Below are 20,115 nucleotides of genomic sequence, written 5' to 3'. Positions count from 1 at the left end.
GAAACGAAAAGAAAAACCAGATCAAACATTAAAAAAAAACAAGTTTGAAAAGATATATAAAAAAAAAAAAAAAAAAAAAATACAGATGCAAGACTTTCTAGCGGAAACCCAAAGTTTAAGTGAATTATCGCAATAAATCAATTGGGAGAAAAAAACAAAAACTGGGTTACTTCAAGCAGAAGAAGAAGAAGCAGAAGCAACAGCCGCAGCATCAACTAGAGTCCAAGATCACTCAAGAACATTTAACAGCTGGAATGCTCCAAATGCCAAAAACTTACCTTTCAAAAGTTCAATCAAGTTCAGATCTTTTTTGGGATAATCCAAAGTGTGTATAAATGTGTGTGTGTGTGTAATCCCAAAAACAATGTTGATGGATTGTAAATACACTAAAAAAAATGCACAAGGCCGTTTATTGTAGTTGTAGGGTCTTCTTTTTGGTTTTATGGTTTATCTGTTTTCTTTCTTTTGTAGTTATGTTTCTTCTTATGTTATGCACTTCACATTTTTATGCGTGGCCAAAGGCGCGTACGTGCCGCATTATGCTATATGTTATCGATTCCGATTGGGACAGGAAACAGGTGCAACAGCCCCTTGACGGCTTTTCGCAATCACTTCTTTTTATGTTGCTGTCAAATCAAACTTTGTCGAAAATGCACTTTCAGTTTTGTTTCGCACTAAAGAAGCTGATAAGATTTTCCACAGTTATTTGAAGCAATGAGAGCGCTAATCGTGATCAACACAAACGAACAACCGACCGTTTGAATAAACCGCACTCAACAACGTTGCGAGCACAACTGAATGGAGTAGCGCTGTTAGCGTCGAGGGCTAGCCATAAGCAAGTGAACGAACTGCTTGCTAGCGCTCACACACACTCGCATGCCGGCTCTCTCGCTCTCCCTCACAGAGCCGGAGATCGAGCGAAGTGCCTGTGCGCAACAATAATAACAGCAGCCGGCAAAGTGCTGGCAACATTTGATGCTTACCATAGTAAATGTAAAAAGAGCGAATGATAGAAATATTATAAAAACAAACTATAATTAATTAAGGTCTTATCAAACTTTGTAGTAAAATAATATTAAATAATAATATACAATAAAATAACAACAATGCGAAACACACTTGGAACGCTTAGCAACATTCTAACTGTCACGCAACATTGTGCTGCGTGGCTAGCAACATAGCATATACTCTCGCTCTCGCGCTCACGCTCTTTTCATTTACTTTTTCACTCACTCATTTTGTTAGCCAGCCAGCGCAGCGTGGGTGCAAAGCAGATGGTGCTGCTCGTTCTCTCAACGACGTAGGTGAGCGTGTGTGCATGTGTGGGTTGATTTTGAAGTTTTGCTGCTGAGCTGTGGGCGACACTGTCTGGGCGAACTAGTTCCACTTGCTGCGCTGCTCATTTCGAGTAGGCAGCGCGCAACAAAACGAGTTTCCAATTAGAAGTGAAGTTGCGTTTAGCATGTGGGTTTTGTTTTTCGTTTGGGATGAATAATTGCAAAGAGAGAATGAGTAAGAGCGGGAGAGAGCAGAAATGCATTGAAGTGCCGGATGGGCTTGGATAAACACTAGTGGTTTTGTTTGTGTGTGTCTGAAGTGGAAATGTATGCAGCAACATGCATTAGCAACATGTTGCTTGCAAGCGCATAAGAAAAACATAAAAGTTCTTAGAACTTTAGTTATTATGCGCACGTTTCCAGCCGTTTATGGGTTAAAGACTCTTATGGACTTGCCATGAAATATTATAGCCATAAAACAAACAGAAAATAATGACGAAGATAAAAAACGTTTTAGCTATGGTGCTACACACGAACAGCAAAATGAAAGTCAAATGCCAAATGTAATTTGCTGGCAACATGGTCATTATATTTTGCTATAATTTATTTGTTCAAGCCAACAACAAATGCGACAAATTAATTACATCAAAAACAAGAAAAAAAAGAGTTTATAATGAAAGTGAAAACCCACAAAGAAAGAAAATTTATGTAACAAAAAAAAATTTGTTTTGATTTGCCAATCGAAGTCAAGCTCATGTTCTCGCAAAATGTTGCCAGATATGTATTATTAATGATATATAATTAAAGGTTGCCGCTTTTCGCTTAACGTATATACGAAATTAGTATGTACTAAATTTCGTAACAATAGATCTTAAGTTTGAGGGCTGAGCTTGGGCAAGACACATGTTTATATACATTTTATATAAACATATGTATATATACATGTTTCTATACATGTGCTTATATAGCATAATAAACGGTATTCACATTTGATAATGGTCTGTTATGACAATATTTGATGACTTTGATAAATCGATGTGTTGACAGGAGGAAAAACTTTTTTCTTTTTGCGAATTATGCGGAAACAAATTTTGAATTTGTTTTCATTTTTTGCTGTTGTCTTTGAGTTAATTATGAAACGAATTTATGGCAAAGTATTTAAGTGCTTAAAAACTTTGCGATTTTGCCAATTAGAAAAGGTCAACAGATTAAGAAAATAATAAATAATATGAAGCAGTTTGACTTCAAATGAATACCAAATTGATAAACTATATATGTGAAGATGAAGCGTAGCTTAAGCTAGCCCAGAAGTAAAGTCTGTCTCGTCTGTTTCTTTTTTAGATAAGTTAATGGAAAACAGTTAAATATTTGTTAGAACTGGATCGTATCATAGCACGCTTTTCACATGAGTGTGTGAAAAGCACACACAAAAGAGAAAAAAGAAAGAAAAAGAATAAGAATATGAGAAAAGCAAAGTCTAGCTGGAGCACAGTTATGTATATGGAGTATATAATTATATATATGCATATGTATAAATATATGTATACATTTAGTGTGTTTGTGTGTGTATGTGTGTGGAGTTAGGCGTTGAGTTATGCCAGGAATGAGCAGCGCAGCATGCTCCAATTACAGCTGCAACGGCGGCTTCAAATTGTGTAATACAAACGCAGCCCTAGTACAGCAGCATCACTCTGCTGTCTCCCTCTCGCTCTCGCTCCCTCTCTCTCTTTCGCTCTTCGACTGTTGCCGGCTGCTAGTAAATGGGCAGCGGTCAGCAGCTGCCGCCACAAACGTGCTCCAAATGTAAACAAAGCAAATCGTTGGGGCTGCCGTCGCATCTGCCGCAGTTGCCGCAGTTTCTGCTGCTGCTGCAGTTGCAGTTGCACTTGCTGCCGAGTTGCATCTGCGACGTCTGCCAAGTGGCAAAGCCACTTCCGCAATTCAAGCCCCTCGCTCGCACTGCGCTGTGGCTGTAGCTGTAAATCAAAAGAGCTAAAGTGGAAGAGGTAGACGGAAGAAAAAAGAAAAAGAAAGAAAAAAAAAAAAAACCAGAGGCTTGCATCTTGCAAATGATGCTATCAATCAAGTTTTATGCGCGCCGTATCTCTCAGATACAATTGTATCTGCCGCACAGCATAATTGAGTTCTTTTCTGGCTCTGCTCTGCTCTCAAGTGGCTGCTTGTTAGGCACACTTAACGGCCATAGATGCCATAAGGCCATAAAGCCATAAGGCCTAAATAGACAAATGATACGAATCGAGTTTGACCAGAATTTATGTTCATTGTTTGCTGTGCATTAGCAGCAAACACCTTCAATTGCAGATTACTTAACTTGCTATGGGCGAGCTCTTGAATTCCTTCTCTATTTCTTTTTTCCTTTGTAAATATAAAAAAGGAGCAAAAGAACTTCAAATTTTGCTATAGTACGATGTAGCTCATGCTGCTACAATTATTTAGAATCTAGATTTTAGTAAAAAAAAAAAAAAAAAAAAAAAAAAATTATAAAAGTATAAAAGTATAAAAAGTAGAAATTATAAATTTTACAAATAAAATATTTCGCATCTGAGCAACTATGAGAAATTAATAAGAATACATAGTCTTTCAATTATTTTATATATATATAGAATATATACAGTGATATATTTTATTATTTATTTTTTAACAGAAAACAATATAAAAAACAAATTTAATTTATTTTTATTATTTATTTTTTAACAACAAAAAAATTAAGTAGTCTAGTTTCAGGTAGTCGGCGCAAAAAAAAAAAAAAAAAAAAATTAAGCACTTCAATTATTTCTAGATAAATATAATTAGATATTGATTATAGGAATACATAAGATCTACCTCTGTTAGCTACATTTCAATGGGCTGATGCCTGATAGAATAAAGATAGAATGAGATAATATCCCCTATCTACTACTATTACTCAATTCTACTGCTAATCTTGCATATACATTCTTTAATTGTAGTATACTAGTAATATAATAGCTGTATCATATAGAATGAGGTGTGCTGCAGGAGTTGTCGGAAATGGGAAATACCTCGCACAAGGCAAACCAACAGCTTTCATAGTAGGTAGGATGCATATAGGATGAGATGCGATAATATTCCCCATCTACTACTACTCTTCTACTACTTTATTAAATTCTACTGGTATTATTGTTTATATACTATTACAATACTACTATTGTATACACATATCATTTATATACAGTGCATCATCTACCCCTACCAGCAAGAAATATTGATTTATGCATGGCTATCCGTATTTATGGCAAGTCTTATCACACCTACGATGGCTCTGCTAAGGGGCAAGCGTTGGCTCCCCATTTTGCTCGTATCTTAAACTGAAATTTAGTACAAGGCGAGAGCTGTTGACTCCTGCCAGCTGGTGACTTACTATGGATAGCAGCCGAGAACGGATGGACCGACGGACGAATGGACGGACGGACGGATGGCTGGCTGGACGTTGGCGCAGCGTATCATAAACATGAACTTCCGATTGCGACCTCTCAGGTGGCAAGTGCCACGAGCTGTGCCGCAAAAGTCATTAAGCCACATACAAAAAAAAACTCTAAACTTGAGCAGCTGAACGGCAACAACAACAACAACAGCAACAGCTTGGGCTGCAGCTTGAGCTAACAGGTGCCACAGCTCTGGCTCTCGTCTTGCTCATATCCGCTGTCAACTTCTGCTTTTGGCCAGCCTTTAGGGCGGAAGGGCGGGTCAAGCGTAGCCCCAACGTCAACGACGACTGCGACTGCGACGGCGACTGCGACTGCCAGCTGGATTAGCAGCGGCGGCCTTCGCATCATCTGCGTTTATCAGGTAACATTTTTATTTATTTCATACACACACAAAGCACGACTTGAAGCTCCGACACAATAGAATTAGTCGAAATGACGCGATTTATAATTTGCATGCGATTTTTAGTGCTCATATAGTTTTCTTAGATTTCGCTACGCATATAACAAAAGATGCCCAAAGTTCCCAACGATTTCAGCTGAAATGACCTTGAGAGCTGCTTTTTGAGCGCATGCTTTGTAGTGTATATCGCTCTGACATATATTAATTGCCGTACAAGTCTATACGATAATGGATGAAGAGAGGGAGCAAGAGAGATATATAGATAGAGTAGAGATACATATATTAATCAAATATATCTCAGGTGAGCTTTAAATATGATAGAAACTAAATAAATATTTCTTATAAATAACAAAGGAATAATGTGAAACAGAGAGAGGAGAGATGGAGAGAAAGGCACGAGAGGAAAAAAACTGATTGCGAAATAGAAAAAGGGTCTACAGAGTAGAAGAGAGAGGGAAAGAGAGAGAGAGTATGTAGTATAAGAAACAGATAGAAATGATTAAGAGAAACATAGAAAGGGATAGAAATAAAAATATGATATAGTTGATATCGAGAGAGAGAGATAGAGGGCGATGGAAGCAGTGAAAAAGCGTAAAAGGGAAAGTAAGAGAGAGAGAGAGAGAGAGAGAGAGAGCATGCAAAATAAACAGATAGAGAGAGATTGAAGGAAACATAGCAAGAGATAAAAATATACAATATATGTATAAATATCAAAAGAGAGTTGCAGAGCCAGAGAGGCGTATGAAGGAGAGAGTTCTCACTCTCTCTGTCTCTCTCTTTCCTTCTCTTATTATCACTATTTCTTTCAGCAGTTCTGTTCTTTACCCCTTTTTTAAGATTTTATATAATTAAGAGAATATATAACATCTCACTTAAGTGAGGTTTCACTCTGTGTCCATTTGCTTTGTTGAAATTCTGATTGAGATCTTTTGGTCTTTCGTGTTTCTCTGCCATTTTCTGCTACCTGTCTACAAATTTCGTAATTAAGATGATAAATTATTGGGCACAGATTTATTGTGCGAACTGTTCAAGAACAACATATTTCACAAGCTCGCCAAGCCAGAAGCATCGCAACGACCTTAGGCAACTGCCTAGGGCTTTCACTTTCATGCGGCTTGATTTATAGAGTTGACAACAATGCATCGCCTTCACGTTCGATTCTCGATTTACAAGAGATTCAGTCACCCACCTGGCCACACATTGGCAGTACCTGCACAATAAATCTACATTAAATGACTATTTAAATTCGCGATCTGGGTAATGCGACGGGGCGGGGTGAGGAGCAGAGCGGAGCTGGGCATGAGAAATCGCAACGATTGCAAATGACGCGAAATATAAAGAGCAATTAATAAGATTGGGTTTTTCCTTAGAAGAGCCGTAAGAACAGACTTTCGATCAAAAGCACTTGATACAAAAAGTGTGAAGAGAAAATCCCCCGCGCGAAAAGAACACGAGGTGTGTTACAAAAGTTGTGAGAGCTGCGACATACCCGGCACAATGCTGCCCTCTTATTAAGGCATGTTCTTGTTGGTAGTGCTCGACTGGGAGATACTCTGTTAATAGCAAAGAACTTTAACACAACCCGCCAGCTGTTGCCTCTCAAATAAGCTACAGTAAATGAATCATCTAATTTTGGAGATCTTAAACACTATTTGCGATATGCCACGTCCTCAAACAAATTTGAAATTCATTTTCTAGCTCTATCTGAACATTGCATTTCTGTCTAACTGAGCCTTAGCCACCTGCTGCGTATAACTAATATCAGACACACACCACACACATGAATATTCTCGATGTTCATTTTCCCAATGCATAAAGCACAAATCATAAAGACCTTTATATGATAAATATGTCTAAATTATGCCCAAGTAGACACTGAAAGCTATGCCCATGACTGTCGAAAGACCTGGGAGAACCCTTTAGTCAATGCATATTTATTATTGTAATTGCCAATGTGAAAACAGTTTTTTAATGAAGTTTTCGGCACAGCTTGCTGTTTGGCGCTTTCTATATAGAAATCATTTACCAGGACGAGTAAATCCAGGGTCTAAAGTCCATCCCTCATCCCTATACGGTGGTGTCCTTGGTAGATCAGGCACTGGTTCACCTAGATCAGCTCCGAATTTTAGTTCATCAGTTCCACTTTTCGGTGCATCGCCGGCGGAGCAAACAGCGTAAACTATTTCGAGCATTATAATTATTAAGTATATATAGGACTATTATGTCCAAATCACTTTCATGTACTTACAGAGGATTTGGAAGAGTAAGAACGTGTATAGAAACATGGTTGCCATCGTTAAAGATTGGACTCTGGTTATTCCTTCTGATCATCTGGTTTTATAGCCTTCGCTAGATCAAAGCGTGTCCATTTATATTTTCTATGGAAGGTCGATTACATGCTTAGATGATATTTGAGATGGACATGATTAAATTAGTCAATTTGCTATGCAAACCACATTCGTCATGTGGCCGTATATCTTATATAAGTTTTAGAATATATATATATATATATATATATATATATATATATATATATATATATGGGCGTTTCTCCAGAAAGGTCAACCGCAGCCAAAACATTCAAAGTCAATGAAAGCATGTTCTGCTAACATGTTTTTATACCCTGAACCCATTGAAAATGGGAAATCAAGATATGATGGTTTTGTGAAAAAGTATGTAACGGGCAGAAGGAGGCGTGGCAGACCCCACAAAGTATATATATTCTTGATCAGCGCGACGAGCTGAGTCGATATAGCCCTGTCCGTCTGTCCGTCCGTATGAGTGCGTCGATCTCAGAAGTTATAAGAGCTAGAGAGCTGAAATTTGGCATGCATTCTCGTGTGTATCATACGCAGTACGAGTTTGCTTTATTTTTTCAATTAATCATCCGATAACTTTTTTATCGAGAATAATCGAATGATTTTGTTTTTTAGCCTAATTTTAACACTTTTAGACCTGGAGTCTTCAAATTTGCGTTGTATATAAAGTTAATCGATGCAAAGATTTTGTATCCAATGTGCATTTCAAGTACTAGAAACTTTGGAATGTACACACATATTCACCATATGATTACGCTCTGAAAGTTTCATTAAGATCGTATGTCTACAAAAGAAATTATTCAGCAAATAAATTCTCATAATATTGCCCACACTGCAGCGCAGCCCAAGCGCAGTCGCTGCTTACTGCGCAGTTAGCAGAGCGCAGGCTTATGTGTGCGTGTGGATGCATGTGTATGTATGTGTGCATAAAATAAGTCCAGAATGATTAGAATATCAGCTTGGAGGGCTCAGGGTATCTCCTAGTCGAGCAGTCTCGACTGGAGCCTTCTTACTTGTTTATAACTAATCCATCAAATTTAACTAATATAAACCAATTTTACATTTTATCATAATACATCTCGAAGTATTGAGACACAAAGCCGAATAAGTGCAAAAGTTCTGTTTTGAGCACATTTTGTTCTTATTATTGAGACACTATGCAATGCAATATGATACTTCGAATTTTCTCTATTTTATTATAATTAATAAATTGAATATATTGAAAATCATTTCTAATACTTTTATTCATGTAAAATTACTAAAAAATTAATAAAAAACAAGTAAGAAGGCTCCAGTCGAGACTGCTCGACTAGGAGATACCCTGAGCCCTCCAAGCTGATATTCTAATCATTCTGGACTTATTTTATGCACACATACATACACATGCATCCACACGCACACATAAGCCTGCGCTCTGCTAACTGTGCAGTAAGCAGCGACTGCGCTTGGGCTGCGCTGCAGTGTGGGCAATATTATGTGAATTTATTTGTTGAATAATTTCTTTTGTAGACATACGATCTTAAGAGTGTAATCATATGGTGAATATGTGTGTACATTCCAAAGCACAAGTCTCTAGTACTTGAAATGCGTTTTTTACAAATTGGGGGAAAAGGGGGCGTGGTATCCAAAATCTGTAAATTACAAAATCTTTGTATCGATTAACTTTATATACAACGCAAATTTGAAGACTCCAGGTCTAAAAGTGTTTAAATTAGGTTAAAAGAACAAAATCAATTTTTCGATTATTCTCGATAAAAAAGTTATCGGACGATTTATTGAAAAAATAAAGCAAACTCGTACTGCGTATGATACACACGAGAATGCATGCCAAATTTCAGCTCTCTAGCTTTTGTAACTTCTGAGATCGACGCACTCATACGGACGGACGGACGGACGGACGGACAGACGGACAGGGCTATATCGACTCAGCTTGTCGCGCTGATCAAGAATATATATACTTTGTGGGGTCTGCCACGCCTCCTTCTGCCCGTTACATACTTTTTCACAAAACCATTATACCCTGATTTCCCATTTTCAATGGGTTCAGGGTATAAAAAAAAGATTTAAAAATAAGAATGGTGGAAAAAAAGTCTCATTCGACACGTCACCTTCAACCCTGATTAAAACTAAAAAATAAAAAAAAACTACTCAATATTTTTGAATCAAATAAAAAACATTGTAAAGATGTGCCAATTTCTAATAATTTAAAATTATTCGTAATAAATTGTCACTAAAGGTTTCGCTAAAATCTCAGGTTGAACTGTTCAATGTTCTTTAGCCAATGCATATTTTTTGAAATTGCCAATGTGAAAACAGTTATTTAATGAAGTCTTCGACACTGCATGCGCTATGGCGTTTTCTATACAGGAATTATTTGCCAGGATGTCCAAAACCAGGGTCTAGTAGACTAGGAACCCAAACAGTATATCCGTCATCCCAATCTGTATAAGGCGCAGTTACATCTGATGGGTCTTCAGTTGCCTCTTCGCCGAATTTTAGTTCATCCGTACCACTTTTCGGTGCATCGCCGGCGGAGCAAACAGCGTAAACTATTTCGAGCATTATAATTATTAAGTATATATAGGACTATTATGTCCAAATCACTTTCATGTACTTACAGAAGATTTGGAAGAGTAAGAACGTGTATAGAAACATGGTTGCCATCGTTAGAGATTGGAGTCTGGTTATTCCTTCTGATCATCTGGTTTTGTAGCCTTCGCTAGATTAAGGCGTATCCATTTATATTTGCCATGGAAGGTCGATTAAATGCTTAGATGATATTTGAGATGGGCATGATTAAATTAGTCAATTTGCTATTCCACCCACATTCGTCATGTGTCCGCATATCTTATATAAGTTTTCGTATTTCCAAGTGCCCTCGAATGTCGCGTTGAGTCACATATATATATATATATATATATATATATATATATATATATATATATATATATATATATATATATATATATATATATATATATATAGTTAGCCAAAATCGAAAATATCAAAGTAAATAATTAATTATACGATAAGTATTTAGGTTTTTTTTTTGCTCTGCATATTTTATAAGTGTTAATTTTTATAGGTGTTTTTTTTTTTTTTTTCAACTCTAGCCCTTAATATAATATAATTTTAAAGCTGTCAAAATGCAGCAACTTTTAAAACAGCCCATGCTTACTCAATATTACCAACAACAACAACAATTATAATACGTAGTACACAATTCGTTTTAGTGTTGCACAACGTCGCAAGCGTTTGGAAATGCGAAATGCAATTGAAAAACGTTTTGGTCGGCATTTCAGATGCTGATTTTCATTTCAATAACAAAATTGTGAAATTGTGAGCTGCTTGTAATACGCATGCAACATTCGGCTAGTTAACTCTCTCTCTCTCTTTCTCTCTCTATCTCTCTCTCTCTCTCTCTACCGCTGTCTGTCTTTCTCTTTCTATCTCTCTCTAGCTTTACCTGAATTGAATATGTGTGTCAGCGAGTTGCATTTTAGTCTAACTAAACCTTAGCCACCTGCTGCGTATAAATAACATCATTTACAAATATGTACACCTAGATGCACACAAACACACACCACACACATGAATATTCTCGATATTCATATTCCCAATGCACAAATCATAAAGACCTTTATATCATAAAATGTCTAAATTATGCCCAAGTAGACACTGAAAGCTATGCCCATGACTGTCGAAAGACCTGGGAGAACTCTTTAGTCAATGCATATTTATTATTGTAATTGCCAATGTGAAAACAGTTTTTTAATGAAGTTTTCGGCACAGCTTGCTGTTTGGCGCTTTCTATATAGAAATCATTTACCAGGACGAGTAAATCCAGGGTCTAAAGTCCATCCCTCATCCCTATACGGTGCTGTCCTTGGTAGTTCAGTGTTTTGTCCTGGATAAAGCACTGGTTCACCTAGTTCAGCTCCGAATTTTAGTTCATCAGTTCCACTTTTCGGTGCATCGCCGGCGGAGCAAACAGCGTAAACTATTTCGAGCATTATAATTATTAAATATATATAGGACTATTATGTCCAAATCACTTTCATGTACTTACAGAGGATTTGGAAGAGTAAGAACGTGTATAGAAACATGGTTGCCATCGTTAGAGATTGGAGTCTGGTTATTCCTTCTGATCATCTGGTTTTATAGACTTCGCTAGATCAAAGCGTGTCCATTTATATTTGCTATGAAAGGTCGATTACATGCTTAGATGATATTTGAGATGGACATGATTCAATTAGTCGATATGCTATGCAAACCACATTCGTCATGTGGCCGCATATCTTATATAAGTTTTCGTATTTCCAAGTGGCCTTGAATGTCACGTTGCGTCTCAAATGCTTCATTCTTTTCTGATAACTAATATCACATACTCATCTGTCGATTAAGAATTAAGAGGCAACAGTAGCTTATGTGCCTGTGGAAAGGGGCATCCCGAAAAACGCGGGATAGCCCAAGCCTTTAGCAACCTAATAACTTACGATTTTCAAGGTATTATAATTATTATAAGTATTATTATTTCAAGGTAATATAATCTGAAATCGCAAAAGTATTGTGTGACATTTTGAAATGAGTTATACTTCAACAAAGAATCGATTTGATTTCAAAGCAATTAAATATAGGTTGATTAGGTCATGGATTTGATATGTAGCTGTCAAGCTTCTGCTCAAGATGAAAATGAAAGTTGCCCAGTATAATACTGACACCCAATGTTTCCAAAGTCCAAGTCTCAATTGGGGAATCTTTCAATTTCAGGAGAATCCAATAACAGAAATATATACAATATGCGCATGGATCTCAGGTTCTATGCCCTGCATAGGTTATGTTTTGACAAACAAACTCTAAATATTGATATAAATATATTGTTGTTATTTAATCGATTGATTCGAATATGTGATATTGGTGATCAGAAAAGAATGAAGCATTTGTGACTCAACGTGACATTCAAGGACACTTGGAAATTCGAATGCTTATATAAGATATCCAAACACATGACGAATGTGGTTGTCATAGCAAATTTACTAATTTAATCATGTCCATCTCAAATATCATCTAAGCATTTAGTCCACCTCCATAGCAAATACAAATGGATACGCTTTGATCCAGCAAAGGCTACAAAACCAAGAATACCAAATAAAATAACCAGAGTCCAATCCCAAAAGATGGCAACGATGTTTCTAAGCACGTTCTTACTCTTCCATATCCTCTGTAAGTAATTCCAGCAAACTTCCAGCCCAATGTATACTTAATAATAATGGAAATAGTTTATGCTTTTTCTTCTGCCAATGACGCATCGAGTAATTTTACTGATGCAGTAATAGAGAGGAATGATTCTGTGAAAGCGTCATCAAATGACTCGGCCTTAAGCAAGTCTTCCGGATTGGAATTGGTGACCGGTGAGAAGGTTGTAGGTAAGCAAATAATAGACTACAATGTGCATCCAATTCCATATCCGTATCCCATAGATATAGAGCAACTATATAGAACAAGAGATCGGCATAGCGATAATGAACTGTTAGAACTTCTACAGCAAGGAGACTGTGTAGAATTTTTAAGTGCAGTTTTTCCGAAAGGTACATCAGATCCAAATGATATTTGGAATCAATTGAAAAGAGCAAAGCGACTAAAAAGGAGATTCTTGAAATCGCAGAAAAAGCAAAGTGAAGCACAGTTGCTAAAGAAAAGCCTATCTGTACTATCTAAATATCTCAAGGCTCATTCACAACAGAGTCCACACTCTTTGAATAAGCAACAGGAAAATAATTTCAATACTGTCCGAGATGGTATATATCAACTATATAAAACCATCGAAACTAGTTCTCAACAGAGTGAGCCAAAGCCAAACGTGGAAAATTTATTGACGTCCTTACAAGGACAATTAACACAAGATGCATTTAAAAACTTAACAGCTGAACCATATTTAACATCTATTATAAAACAAAGTCTATCTCAACTATATGGATCAGGGGTAGCTAATTCTAACAATGATTTGAATCTCTGGAACATCCAGCAGAAACCGGACTTGAAAAGTGTCCTAGAATTGGTATCTAAATTAAATGAAAATCACCGAGAGAATTATGGACAGAACGAAAAGCTGTCAGTCCAAGAAAGACGTTTTCTAGCTCTAGCGCTAACTCGTTTAAAATTATATCTCAGTTCGTATACTCGAAAGTATTATTATTTGTTGACCAGATGGGAGAGAGCCAACTTAAGCAAACTTCGAAAAGAAGTGGCTACGGTAAATATACGTTTCAAGCGACTACCTAAACATCCACACGAATTGAAAGCATCCCCGGTTATATTACCCATTGCTATTGTAAGTCCCGTGTTATTACCCATATATTTGGGGCACCAAGTAACAGAAAAGCCGAAAGTTGTAACAACTGAAGAAGCATTAAAAACAGAAACAACAGAGGAATCATTATCATTTACAGAAGTGCCAGATTTATTAACAGAAGCATCCAACCTGCCAGAATCAATAACAGAAGATGCAGAACTGACAGCGGTAACAAACTTTGTCGAAGTGCATACTGAAGAACCACCAAAAGTTACTAAAACCCCAATAGCAAGTATTGAAGTCACAACTGAACATCAAATAGAAAATATTGAAGTCACAACTGAAAACCCAATAGAAATTATTGAAATCTCAACTGAAAAACCAATAGAAATGATTGAAGTCTTAACTGAAAAGCCAATAGATATTATTGAAGTCTCAACTGAAAAACCACCAGAGATTTTATTATTCCCAACGGAGGGACCATCAGAACCAACAATTGTAATAGATGTACATGGTAATAATCAGGCGACAGGAGGAGGAGGTGGAGGTCAATTTGGTGGTAACATTATCCAATCAGGTGGTTTCGAATTTCCAGTTTATGAGGAGCGTCCCTTACCATTGTCTGTTATACAACAATTAACATTATTGGGATATGGCCGACTATACGAAAAGCATTTTTATAGACAGCCCCGCTTATTGAGTTCTTCCAGTCATCATTCAATCAGGTATCCTGCATTCCTTAATGAGAAATGATTCTTGAGAGTCTAAGCTCTATACGACTATCGACAATTACTAACAGTGTTTCAATAAATCTGACTAATAATAATAATAATAAAAAAAAAAAAAAAAAAAAAAAAGACTTTCTTTTTATTTATTTAGTTTTATTTTTTTGCTAGTAGATTAGCAAAAATAAAAATTTTCAATTAATATTTTATTTCAATTTAACGATATCAAGTTAATAATAAATATTTCCATTGCTATTCCAATAAAAATTGTGTTTATTTCCCCTAAAGAAACGACGCCATAAAAGTCACTTGCTATAAAAATGCAAAGTGTTTCAATTGATTTTATAGCTTGAGAATGCTGTGAACATGTCATATAAAGAGCAAAAGAAACATACGAAACGCATTTGCTACTCAGTTACAGTACAGAAATGAAACTCGTATCGCTGCTCTTGGCTTGTTTGAGTAAGTCAGTGCACCAGCTCTCAATTACATCAATTACTTTACTGAGCTCTGTTTCTTCTTTATCCATAAAGTTGCGCTGCTCAGCCAGCTGTCAACTAATGATCTCGTTCAGGCCTCACCTGCCGATAAACTTGCCATCAAGGAGCCATGGAATCATGAGAATAATTCAACAACCCACAAACCTCCGTATAAGATCTCTGACGACATTTAGAGGGCAAACAATTGCTTATGATTGTCTTACGCATTAAATAAAAATCAAGTTCACAATATGCTGTAGATGAATTTTATTTGAACTATGAAACCCTACTTAGTTGAAAGGATATGTAAAAAAAATAAGATAAAATAAAATAAAATAAAAGTCATTTTGCCGCATGAAACTCCAATTTCAATCAATTTAGGATTTCTTTTTAATGAATACTACACTACATTCTCTCGATCTCAATACGAAATTTTGAGCTTAATTACATCTATGAGGTGAAATCCTAAGGGTTGAAAGTCAATGTTTATATATCTAAAATACCTTGGTACCTTAATTCAATAATTATTTGGTAAAGGGGAATATATGTATTTTATTTATTTTTATTCTTTATTAAAGACTTATTCGAGTTATACTTAAAAAAAAAAAAAACATAAATGATTAGTTATTTTGTAAAGGGGAATATATGTATTTTATTTAATTTTATTTTCTACTAGATCAATTCATCAAGCTCTTTATCAAAGATTTAAGATACAATTAAAACAATTAATTGAATAGACAGTTCGTATAGAGGAATATACATATGTATGAATGTATTTATTTTATATTCAGATGCATCCAATTCTATATCAAAGACTTATTAAAACATAATTATTTGGTATAGGAAACTACAGGCATATTTCATTTATTTTAGTTCTCAATTCTTTATCAAAGATTTATCAATAAGTTTTATACAGCTGATATATGTTTGCGAATCATGCGTATATTTCGGTCTTTCTCTCCTCTATATGTATTTGCATTTTATGTATATGCATTTTACTGTAGGAACTGCAATTTGTTTTCCTCTTAAGTTTCCCCTCGATGCTTCTGTTTCTTATCAGAATGGAAGGTAATTGAAATGACTTTGAAGTCGAGCATAGCAAAATGCACTTTCGCAAGGCTCAATTTAGTGGCCATCTTATCAGCAATTATGACGGGCTATAAACTCTAATTGATTATTGCCAGAGCACTTGGGCCCGTCCCAATGCTCTCCATTTGCCTGTATAAAAGCGATCGGAGCGATGCTGGGCAACAGTCAGAGACATTCCGTAAGAAGAACATGAAACTTCTAGCAGCTGTTCTGTTTGCATGCGGTAAAGTAACAAATAGATCTAGTCAAACGTATAATAAACTAAAAACAGTCTCGGTGATTCTCATAGTGGCAACACTTGCGCTGTTGCACAGCGTTTACGGTACACCGGTGCCGCCGGCGAATCCAGAAGCGTCCGCTGCCAATGCCAAGCCAGCAGCCAATCCAGAAGCCAATCCAGCATCCAGTTCAGCGCCAAATCCAGTGGCAAATCTAAAGGAGCCAGCTGCCAATCCAGCGCCAAATCAAACCGATTTGCTGCTCAATGATGAGCTCTTAGGTACCACAGCGGACACCTCCAATCCACCATACCGTGTCAGTCTACAGGATGCCGATGCGAAGGATGCAGCTCCAGTCGTAGTCCACAGCTTAGCTCCAAGCAGCAGCAATTTGCCAGGAAATGCCGCCTATCCAAGTCAGGCTGCTCCTTCTGTAGATGCGGCTCCCAATTTGAATGAAGTCGGTGCCGATGGTGCAGCCGACCAGCAGGTCTTGGTTGTCTAAGGAAGCGAGCAATAAGCAGCGTCAGGTAAATGCACACTACCACATGCAAAGCTAAAGCGCACACATACTTATATATACATACATTCATATATATATGTATACCCTAATATATATACATTATGTATTCGAATCAGCATGAGCAATAAATAAATTGCATTTGAAAACAAATTGAACAGTATCATTTTATTGTTCAACACTGGATTATAGTGTTATATATTGCTAACTATAGAGTAATAGTAAATTGGAAAATCACTTACTATAGAGGAGTATTAGGCAGTCGGTCACGGCCGAATATTCTGTTGCAAATTGGCTTGAAAACTGAGCTTATATCGAATTCAACTGTTCACTGGGGCATGGCAGTCAGATGCTATTCCCAGACATGGAGCCCCTGACCGGATTTGTATAAAAACAAAAGAGCGAAAGATTAGCAAATTTAGTCGAAACTCGTATACTCTAAGCAGAAAGCAAAGTATGTTTGAATTGTAAACAGTTGCAGCTATAGCTATATCCGAGATAGCTTCCCAGGCTTCTCAGCGGATTCCCGGATTCTCAGCTATCCACGATGTGAAACCTCTCATGTGACGAACTTGAGATACCCCATGCAAGAGTAACAGAATGCTAAAGCGCACAGGGTGGTGGTGGCAAAAAAAAAAATCACTTACAAAGAGGAAGCGACAGCTACAACAAGTTTTATGAATGAAGTTACCAATCTCTGTAAACTTGAAGGCGACAAAGAAAACAAAAAAACATACAAACAAAACAAAAACCAAACTCAACCACAGCACAATGTAGAGGACGGAAGCAGCAGCAGCGGCAGCTGAAGAGAGGTAAAGGGAATATCCATAGACCACATTCATTGATCAATAGCAGAGGCAAGAGCTGAGCAAGCGCTGAGCCAGAGCCGAAGACACGTTGGTAGTCATGGCCGGGCTCATCCGCTGTCTGGGAGCATATCATTAACAGATGTGATTTAAACACGTTCGGCAAATAAAGAACGATTTAGGCTTTATTTGTCGGTTACATATATATCATCAATAATATGGATTTATGTATTGTCACTGTTCACATATCAATTTGCATGTTAACACGTCTGTGAGAACCAGCGAATGACTCCGCCAACAAATTGCTGAAGTCCAATCTTTATATGAAAGGTCATTGAATATGCAAAACTAGTTCGATCCACAGCCCTATATGAAAATAATATATATAAATATATTTGTATACAATAAAGAAAGAGATTTTATGATGTGCTTAAGATTATTTTATACTCACATATCTAAAGCTGCCTATAGAAAACAGTAGCTAATTCAATTGATATGCATATTCGCAATGGTATAAGCCTTTCTTATAGATGCCTAACCCATTTATTTTTACATATATATGTACTAAATCTTAAGCTTATCACAGCTACGAATTAAGCACACATAAATTCTAAAGGAATACGCAATTCTTGCAATGTTCAGATATATTTTTATGTAGACATTCTATTGTGAAATACAAAATTCTACACAACTAGACCAACTACTGGCAGGTGCGGCCAACTGCGACCTGAAACCGCTAGTTGAATTATTCCAAGCAAAACTACAGAGATTACAAGAAAAATAGAATTACAACTTTTTGTCTATAGATATGAATATATTAACGATTTCTGTATTACCTGGTAGCAAAAGAGATCTCATTGTTGTGATATCTGAAATTTGAATGATATTTTATATTTGAAATGGCTAAGAACATAAATCGCTTTGCTATGGAACCTATATTAAACTAGTTTTAAATGCCATATATTTGCCGTGAAAAATTCTATTATAGTTAGGTTGTTTGTTTCAATAAACAAAAAAACAAAAAAACAAAAAAAAAACAAAAACTTTATCAAATAAAAAATAAAGTTACTGTAGTTGGTAGTTGAGCACTGTCTCGTTCCTACGCGTCTCAATCCGCCCGTTTCAAACACATGCACAAAACCATCACACCCAGAGTTCCATTCTTAATGGAGGGTATAAAAGAGAGCTAGCATTTAAATTATCTCTCTATTAAATATTTAAATATTTATAAAAAAAAAAAAAAAATATATATATATATATATATATATATATAGGTATATAATCTCAAATACTCCACAACATCCTAATTTGCCAAACCACAAATTACAGTTCGAATTAGTTAAACACCAACTAATTGCGTAACGCAAACCGTAAATGCATAAATATGTTTTTTATTTATTAGTTGATAAACCGACAAGAACTAAATCGAAATAAATTTAAAGTCGTTGGGCATAATTATTTGTGGTTGGCCATTTTATTGCTAACGCCAAAATCAAATAAAAACATCAAACGCGCCATAATTAAAGCAAACGCTATAATTCCGTTGAATTATACCATATTATCAAAAATAAAATAAAGCAAAAAATAAATGAGACAATTATAACAATAATAAAAATATAATAAAAAAATAATAATGTCGAACTTAATTACAGCCAATCAGTGTTAATGCCAATAAAAAAAATATATATGTATATATAATGATATAAAACTACAAAATGTGGGATATATTAATGCTGCAGTCGGACGCCACTTGTTAATGGCCTAAAAACAGTTAAACCATTTCTCAAGCGGACCAATTTTATGACCTGGCCCCCGGTAACATAACTGTCAAGCTTAGGGGCTATCACACAAATATCTAATTTTAGATTTTTCACAAACAATTTTTGTGTAATTTTTGACTCAGCTGACAACAACGAAATCTAAATGCGAGCTTGACAGATAAACCGCTAACATTTGGTGTTGTAAATTGAAAGATAGAAATCGTTAAAAAAAATATATATATATAAATAAAATAAAAAAATTAATAAATAAATAAATTATAATAATATAAATAACATATATATTTATTATTAGAAAAACATTTTTTTTAAACTATATAAAGAATAAAATAAATATTTTAATTTATTCCAATTATACATATGTTACATATTTTTATTAAAATGAATGCGTATATTTATAAATTAAATATAATAATTATATTAATTATTATTATTAATATTCCTATGTTAATTTATTTTAATTAATTTATAATGAAATGATTATTATATTATTTTATAATTAAATTAAAATGAGCGTACATTTTTATAAATTAAATTTTAAAAAATGAATTATTTAAATAACGTTTTAATTTTTGTAAATAATAAATTATTAATAAATTTTTATAAATGAAATATAATCAATATTAATCATATAAATAAAGTATTAATTTTTATAAATAATAAATTAATACATAATATTTAGTAGTATTTATAGTAATAAAAATAATTCTTTCAATTAACTTTAACAAAATTCTATTTTAAGTTTG

At 35.4% G+C, this 20,115-nt stretch overlaps 3 protein-coding genes and 1 long non-coding RNA gene across 4 annotated transcripts in view; 2 read left to right on the top strand and 2 right to left on the bottom strand.

Moving 5' to 3' along the window:
• The window catches only part of LOC6576323, a 30,546-nt gene extending 29,740 nt beyond the window's left edge, over positions 1 to 806 (bottom strand). The window contains exon 1 of the mRNA XM_015165122.3: positions 279 to 806. The gene's annotated coding sequence lies outside the window, so the exon portion shown is untranslated. The remainder of the gene's footprint in view (positions 1 to 278) is intronic.
• An 11,773-nt stretch (positions 807 to 12,579) lies between these two features.
• On the top strand, positions 12,580 to 14,598 carry LOC26528462. The gene is made up of 3 exons (XM_015165116.3): positions 12,580 to 12,685; positions 12,742 to 12,888; positions 12,943 to 14,598. Exons 1-3 carry the CDS (start codon positions 12,640 to 12,642, stop codon positions 14,505 to 14,507), a joined length of 1,758 nt encoding a protein of 585 aa, XP_015020602.1. The 5' UTR covers positions 12,580 to 12,639; the 3' UTR covers positions 14,508 to 14,598.
• A 1,548-nt stretch (positions 14,599 to 16,146) lies between these two features.
• LOC6576322 (transcriptional regulatory protein AlgP) lies at positions 16,147 to 16,938 on the top strand. Its single transcript, XM_002002277.3, has 2 exons — positions 16,147 to 16,270; positions 16,337 to 16,938. The coding sequence occupies exons 1-2, from the start codon at positions 16,162 to 16,164 to the stop codon at positions 16,768 to 16,770; spliced, it is 543 nt and encodes a 180-aa protein (XP_002002313.3). The 5' UTR covers positions 16,147 to 16,161; the 3' UTR covers positions 16,771 to 16,938.
• Positions 16,939 to 17,758: 820 nt separating this feature from the next.
• Positions 17,759 to 18,535, bottom strand: LOC26527361. The gene is made up of 3 exons (XR_001449372.3): positions 18,428 to 18,535; positions 18,043 to 18,351; positions 17,759 to 17,957 (listed from the first exon to the last, which is right to left on the bottom strand). It is a non-coding gene; the product is annotated as an uncharacterized LOC26527361 (long non-coding RNA).
• Between the last annotated feature and the right edge of the window lie 1,580 nt (positions 18,536 to 20,115).

The sequence above is a fragment of the Drosophila mojavensis genome, unplaced genomic scaffold (assembly GCF_018153725.1).
Source record: "Drosophila mojavensis isolate 15081-1352.22 unplaced genomic scaffold, ASM1815372v1 contig_36, whole genome shotgun sequence".
Taxonomy (NCBI): domain Eukaryota; kingdom Metazoa; phylum Arthropoda; class Insecta; order Diptera; family Drosophilidae; genus Drosophila; species Drosophila mojavensis.
This window is presented reverse-complemented; position numbering and strand designations above follow the sequence as displayed.

Coding starts and splice junctions, on each gene's coding strand:
- LOC26528462 (XM_015165116.3), top strand. CDS start 12,640: ATGGCAACGATGTTTCTAAGCACGTTCTTACTCTTCCATATCCTCT. Junction 12,686..12,741: donor CTTACTCTTCCATATCCTCT/GTAAGTAATTCC, acceptor TAATGGAAATAG/TTTATGCTTTTTCTTCTGCC. Junction 12,889..12,942: donor GACCGGTGAGAAGGTTGTAG/GTAAGCAAATAA, acceptor CGTATCCCATAG/ATATAGAGCAACTATATAGA.
- LOC6576322 (XM_002002277.3), top strand. CDS start 16,162: ATGCTCTCCATTTGCCTGTATAAAAGCGATCGGAGCGATGCTGGGCAA. Junction 16,271..16,336: donor AGCTGTTCTGTTTGCATGCG/GTAAAGTAACAA, acceptor TGATTCTCATAG/TGGCAACACTTGCGCTGTTG.